Genomic DNA, 7,643 nt, shown 5'->3' with positions numbered 1-7,643 from the left:
ATGAATTGTTGAAAGTGTTGTACTGTAAAATACTGTGGTCCCTCAGAGGAAATAACAAGAGCAACTCAGGCAGAGTGGAGCTGAAGAGCGCAGGTTACTCCACCTTTCTGTTGCTGTGTGTCTCCTCAGAAAGGATCATCTCAGGACTGAGGAGCTGAACTCAGTTGTTAGCCATAATTTCTGTCTTTGTCAAAAAATGTAATTACATATAGTCTCTTCTTCATGGAATTCTTCCCTTCCATTTTTTCTCCCTCTTCTATTTCCTGATACACATTTTTTCTCCACTAAACAATAAATAAGGACAGAGATGTCGGGGTAGCGCAGTCAGCTAGCATCCAACTCTTGGTTTCAGCTCAGGTCATGATCTCAGGGTCTTGAGATCAAGCCCTTCATCCAGCTCCACACTCAGTGCAGAGTCTGTTTGAGATTCTCTCTCCCTTTCCCTCTGCTCCTCCCACTGGTGCTCTCTCTCTTTCAAATAAATAATCTTTTAAAAAATAATAAATAAGGACAGAAATTGGAACTGATTGTGATTACCTTTGTTTTTCTGTTCTTATATTAATCCTTCTCTTACTTCAGCTCTTTCTCTCATGAGCAGGATCTGCACTCTCTCTATATATATAGTCTCACAAACCCTGTGGTTATATATTTTCATAGCATAATCTATAGAGCAATGGTTAATGATAAAATGACAGCACATTTCCATTGGAGGCTTGCATCTCAGAATGTTTCTCCCATTTCTTTGACTTAGGGATTCTTACAACATTACTTATGTCAACCAACACAAAGCGCATAGAACTTTTGAAGAGTTATTGGGGAACTTGCATGAAATAAATCTGCTGACTTCTGGCACCAAGAGATCAAGAGAAAATGCAATGTAAAGGCACCAGATACATGTGTGACATAGAACCACTTCTGAATGGCTCAATATTAAATTTTATTTAATTTGAGATACACAGGCCTTGAAGGATATTCTGGGAAGACTTAGTAACACTGGTCCTCTCTTCTTGGAGCATGTATCTCTTTCTTGTCTTCTGTAAAGTTTTACTTCTGCAAGCAGCAATGGGTTCCAGGTCGTATGCAGAAAGCAATCCTAATTTCACTTTCATGGCACTCAACTCTACATCGGCCATTACCCTTTCTGCACTCTCTCCTCAAATCCAAGCTACCATATTGGGGATATTTCTTTTTGGCTGTAAGAAGGAAAGAATGACTGAAATTAGCAACTTAACTGTGACACACCCATATTTTAAAAGGAGAAAGTCCAAGAAGTAAAAGATTTTTGTGTAGGTCAAAAAATATGTCCCCCTTCTAATTAATGATGGAAAATCTTATTGAGCAACGTTTAAGTGAACGTACCTGAAAATCAGGGTCTTGTACTTAAGTTAGGTCCAAGGGAAATCCTGAAAATCAGAAAGTGTCTTGGACCTGAGTTAGGTGTGGCAGCTTGCTTCCTTACAAGTGACTGTATAGTAATTCAAGGATAGTTCCCCAAATCAACAGTTCAAAGAGTGTTCATAATTGACCTCTCAGGCTTAGTCTCTACAATTATCCAATTGCATTTGAGCTCTCCCTTTTCTGCTCTCACAAACATTATTTAGACAAAACATTGTACTTTTTGGGTTCTTCAAGAGATTTCTACTGCAGCTTGATTTTACTTTTCCAAAATGTTGAGAGAGAGGCAATGTTAAGCAATTTGTCTGAATTCCTACAATTCCCCGGGGTATTTTGGAATTTACTTCCACCAAGAAATTATCTAACTTATACACATGTCTGATAATAGCACTGATTTAAAAAATGGGAATGGTTAGAGGGTGAGGCCATTGTTGGCCATTACAAGATTGCTAACATTACCAGTGCTCTGAACTACATGTTTTATCTTGTAGCTTGGAGATTGACTTTCACTTAAAGTTTATATTTATGGTAGTTGGAGATATTTGGGGAATTGGGACATGTTGGTCTGATAGGTTGTAAGATTCATTCCAAGCCAAATATATTTTAATTTTATATTTCACAATATGTGCTGGCCCATGAGTTTTCAGAATCCCTATGTTTTCAAGTATTTTTTTTATACACATTACTTTTGATAACTAATCACCTTACTCATGTGGTGAGATTGAGGGGAACTGGTGCGGGAGAATTCTAAATACTGCCGATTGCTGACCAAAGGGCAGACTCAAATATTTTTGTATACTCGTGGTATGAAAGCAAATAAATTTTGCCACTAATTTCAACCATTAATTAGGTTTGGTGTTCTAATCAGTCCCTTTAAAGACCAGGCCTTTCTACCTAGACATTCTGTCTGCATTTCCAAAAGTTTGGTGGTGAGTAGTGATACTTCTTAATGAATACCTAGACTCAGAGCTACATTATCTATGTTATTGGTATAAATAGTTGATTTAAAACCTAACTCTTCTATTAAAATTACCTCTCTTCTAACTATAATTGAAACAATGCAGAATATGATACAATTTACAGCAGAAAAAATAGTTACTTTGCACAGATTAAATGTTAATTCCTAAATGTCATTTTTTATTGTATAACTTCTAAAGAGTTACTATTACCAAGCCCATGGATGATTTGCCAGTGACAGAAACCTGAATTATATTCACTTTAGACATGAGGACTGTCACACTTGTCACACTGTATTCCACCCTAAACTGACCTCACTCCTTTTATTCATTGGTTGTCTTATATCACCTTTCTTTTTTTTTTATTTTTTTTTAAAGATTTTATTTGTTTATTCATGAGAGACAGAGAGAGAGAGGGAGAGAGAGAGAGAGAGAGAAGCAGAGGGAGAAGCAGGCTCCCAAGGAGCAGGGAGCCCGATACGGGACTCGATCCCAGGACCCTGGGATCATGACCTGAGCCGAAGGCAGACGCTTAACCATCTGAGCCACCCAGGCACCCTTATATCACCTTTCTAAAACTATTATCTTCTTTCTTCTCATTTTGAGCTCTAAGTATAAGTATTCCCCAAGCTTTTGTCTTTGGATTGCTGATATTCATCTTTGCAAGCCCCCACCCACTCATTCCACTATGAGGCATACTCCGTGTTAAGCTCTAACTCAATCCCTAGTGCAGGGTTTCTCATCCTAAACACTATTGACCTTTTGAGTTGGACAGTTCTTTGCTGTGGGATGCTATCCTGTTCATTGAAGAATGTTTAGCAGCATCCTTGGCTTCTATTCATTAGATACCAGCAGTACCAGTTGTGACAACCTAAAAGTTCCCCAGACATTGCCTAATATCTCCTTGGGGGTAAAGTTGCCTCTAATTGAAAATACTGTTTTCAGTGATTAAAATTACTGTTCTAGTGATGCCGTGATAAGCCAAACATATTGTTTTCAGCCTCAGATACATTGTTCAAATACCGTCTTCTCTCTGAAGTCTCTTTTGGTCATTTTCAGGGAAGTAAGCTCTCCATTGCTCTCACAAAGCACTTCATATGTATCATTCAGACTGCATCTATTAACATGTTCACATGCTAGGGAATTCCTTTAAACAATATACAAAGTTTTACTTAATATATAAGCTAGAAATGGGCAAGATACTTCCTAAAATATATTTCAACCGATAATTTATTTTTATTTTCACTCACCTGCCATTTTGTTCTTTAGGCTACCATTAACCTTGTTGGAAATGGGGGAAAATCATGACTGTTCTTTCAGCACAAAACCATACTACCCTAAGGGCACCTTGGTGGTTCAGTCGGTTGGGTGTCTGCCTTTGCTCAGGTCATGATCCTGGGATCCTGAGATCAAGCCCCACATTGGGTTCCCTGCTCAGTGAGGAGTCTGGTTCTCCCTCTCCCTCTGACCCTCCACCCTGCTCATGCTCTCACTCACACTCTCTCTCAAATGAATAAATAAAAAATCTTTTCAAAAAACTATACTATTCTATATTCAAAGTATACGTTAAATTTAAAGAGAAGTGATTCTTGGCAATAACACTTTTTTTTTTTTAGTTTGGCAGATGAAGTAAAACAATACATGAGAATGAAACAATACCTCAGTTCTAGACATTTGGTGCATTTATAGCCTCTAAAAATGAAGAGGAAATTTAAGTGACTTCAATGGAAATTTCCCAGTGTAGACAGTTGAATGGCTTTTATCTGGACATCTTTTCATCTGTAACTGTCCGAATGGAAAAAGAATGAGGTTTTCTACCTCAATTTTGAGTAAGGACTTTTATACTTTGCAAGTGAGATATAAAAAACAACTGAAGAACTCTAAAAGAACCATACATATGACATTTTATACAGTTTAAGTCAGCAACCATATGTTGGTGAACTATAAGTTGAAAGACAATATCCTTATTGCTTTATTATTTTCTACAATGTCTATATTTCCTACCACATCTTTTCTAAATTTGTGGAAAAAATATGTATCTAGACATTTTTTTTTTAATTTGAGTTTTTTTGTCAGTAATGGTAGTTCTCTACAAGTTTGGTTGATGTGTGATTAACAAGGACAGTGGTCTTACTTTGAAAATACAAGAAAAAATATACAAAAAGTTAATAACACTAATGTTGTAATCTACGCTACTGTATCCCCAACTTGGTTTTTAATTTCTAAGTCTGCAGGACACATGATTTTTCAGTTTGTTGATAAATGCACGAATAGCTTTAATTATTGGTAGGAGCACATGATATAGCTGTTACGAAGAAAAAAAATAAGTGACTAAAACAGAAAAATGCTTGATATAGTGATCTAGTTATGCTAGCTATTGTTGAAATTAAAAGAAGAGAAAAGATTTATCACATGTTAAAAGCTGTATGAATCTGTATAGAATTTCTTTTTGGCCCTTTCTAGAACTGGAAAAAAAATTCAGAGATCCTTTTGAATTTTTGAATGGAGGGAATTTTTGAATGGAGAGAAAGGAAGTTATTCTCTTAGTAAGACAAACAATTAATTGTATTTCTTTGTTACTTCAATGATGCTTGATCTGATCTCTATTTAGAATTTTATCCACTTGCAACTTTTAAATTATAATTTAGCAGTTTATTATGTAAACGTTGTATACATTTTTAGATTGCCACGATGGACTCCATAATATTTACAATGAAAGAACAAGTTATTTACTCTCCTAGCCTTCTATTATAATTTCTATTGGGCCTAAAGAAATCAGTCAGGTACTAAAAAAGGAATATTTTCCTGAGAAGTAGAGAATTTGAGCCTAATTTTAGTGCCAATTAGGTAGACTTAAACTAATCATTTCATCTTAATCTCTTTAAAAAGAAGGTAGTAGACTCAATGATCTCTTCTTTTCCAAAATGTATTATTCTATTTCTGTACAATTCACGCTTAAACATTAACTCAGGAGGAGAAACTCTTGTTACATACCTGATGTGAACAGGTAGCCTTTGAGGGTGGAAAAAAAAATCTCATGAAAAACATAGCTTGTGTACAAGGTATTACACTCAATATCCATGTGATCTGTAGCACTCAGAGAGAAAAGTAGTGACCAGAAATATAGAAAGAAAGGCCAACAACGGACATGATTTGCCTGAGATTTGCCTCATGATTGCATGAGAACAGAACAGTAAGAAAGGTTTCTGCTTATTGGAGGTTGTAGGTATAGGTTAAAAAGAAGCAAAAGGTAAATAGATCTTTCTCTAGCACTGAACCATTTATCCCTTACCGGTTGATTATGCTAAAGAACATTTTTTTCCCAGTAAAAATAGATTCTAACAAATTGCTTCATGATAAAGCTGATGAGACTAATGTATAGATCTAATTGTTTTTTATTATTATGTTATGTTAGTCACCATAGAGTACATCATTAGTTTTTGATGTAGTGTTCCATGATTCATTGTGTATAACACCCAGTGTTCCATGCAATGTGTGCCCTCCTTGTTTTGAAATCAGTTTAGATATATAGAAGAGTTGCAAAGGTAATAGAGGTGAAACTCCCAATATGGTAACATCTCACGTAACCATGCTTACATTATCAAAACTAAGAAATAAACATTGGTATAATACTATCAAATTTTATTCACATTTCACCAGTTTTCCCACTACTGTCTTTAAATTTTTTTTTCCATTCGGGGGTCCAAGCCAGAATACCGCATTGCAGTTAGTATGAAAATCTTTTAATCCTTATGTTATTACCATACTTTTAACAAGAAACAACTTGTGTCTTCTCAAATTCATTAGCACAAATAAGCCCATAAACATTTTCATGTTACCTGGTAAAATTGTGACCCAAAAGAGCAGAATAAAGAAAAAGAGATGAATCTTCATGGTGGAGTTTCTTAGGGGAAAAAAAAAAAAATGTGTCACCAGATCTTTTTCAAGTCAGGGGTTTCCAAATAAGAAAACAGAGAATGCTTTTATTTATAGATTCTCCTGGGAAGTGATTTTAACTACTGAGGCTTATCAATAGTGAGAACATTTGTATGCTTGGTTGAATTGTGCCATGCTCAAAGAACACAGTCACAAGAATTATTACTAAATTTTCCCCATAAAAGTAAAACCCACTTGTGTTACCTTAAATAGACTCTCCTGGAAATACAAACTTTAAGAGACTTGTAGAGGAAATGTGTTTGGATTGCTAAAACATCAGGGTGGAAGTGTTATAGCAATACATTCCTCTATTATATGTTACATATGATGCCAAATATTCTAATATTTTAGTATTAAATTACTGAATGTCTGAAACATTGGATTTTATAGTTATAAGTTTCCATTGAGATTTTGTTTACAGATGAGAACCAGGGAGGTTGAATGATTTATTTCAATTCATACACTATGTAATTATTTAAATGTAACGTGATCAAGAAATTCTGGATTCACTGATGAGTATGGGAAATACTGTACACAATAGATTTTTAAGTATGACTTATGAATTCCTTATAATAAATCATCTGATTTCACAATTCTAATGTCTAATGTTTTTAATTCTGTTGATGGAACTGGAAGTGTATTCTGATCCAATTTGCATATTGCCCACATCTATTATTTCAGACATAGGAGGAAAAGCTGGAAGTTTTACACAATACCCAGAAGCTGATGCTGTAAACAGAGAACAACTAATTGATCCTCTCCTACCACCCAGTCAAGAGATTTTCTAGGACAATCATTCTTAAACTTTAGCTACATCACAATCTCCTAGAGGGCTTGTTAAAAACAAATTGCAAGGCCCCACCTCCAGCATTTCTGATTTAGTAGGTCTAGAATGGAACCTAACAATTGCATTTCTAACAAGATCCTGGAAAGCTAAGACTGCTAGAAGGGGCCACATATTACTCAGGAAACCTGATTCATTCATTCTATTAACCATCAGAGAAAATGAATCCCAGGGTCATAGAACCTATGTCACAGATGAGTAAAGAATGTGAGGCTGCTTAGGGATAATCAGACCCTCTCATGTTACAGGTGAGAAAAGTGAAATCAAAAGAGATTAACTTACTTGCTTAGCATTCCTTATCCTTTACCAAAAAAAAAAATGTTTCAAATGATAAAGTACAAATGGAAACTGGATTTAAATCAAATGTGAGGAACTTGACTTAGCTATACTTTTTTCTGGAAAAGAAAAAAAACCTGAAAATTCAGCCTCAGCTGATAGGAGGAAGACCTCTTCAGTGTGTCACCATGCAATATTTATTCGACAAATAGTTATTGAGCAGTAAAATTTGCCAA

General features: G+C 35.3%; 1 protein-coding gene across 1 annotated transcript; it reads right to left on the bottom strand.

Moving 5' to 3' along the window:
• Positions 1-1,044: 1,044 nt before the first annotated feature.
• Positions 1,045-6,245, bottom strand: LOC113926304 (beta-defensin 110). The gene is made up of 2 exons (XM_027600981.1): positions 6,191-6,245; positions 1,045-1,193 (listed from the first exon to the last, which is right to left on the bottom strand). Exons 1-2 carry the CDS (start codon positions 6,243-6,245, stop codon positions 1,045-1,047), a joined length of 204 nt encoding a protein of 67 aa, XP_027456782.1.
• Between the last annotated feature and the right edge of the window lie 1,398 nt (positions 6,246-7,643).

The sequence above is a fragment of the Zalophus californianus genome, chromosome 7, assembly GCF_009762305.2.
Source record: "Zalophus californianus isolate mZalCal1 chromosome 7, mZalCal1.pri.v2, whole genome shotgun sequence".
In the NCBI taxonomy this organism is placed as follows: Eukaryota; Metazoa; Chordata; class Mammalia; order Carnivora; family Otariidae; genus Zalophus; species Zalophus californianus.
The sequence above is the reverse complement of the archived record's forward strand: the minus strand, read 5'-3'. Positions and strand labels throughout refer to the sequence as shown.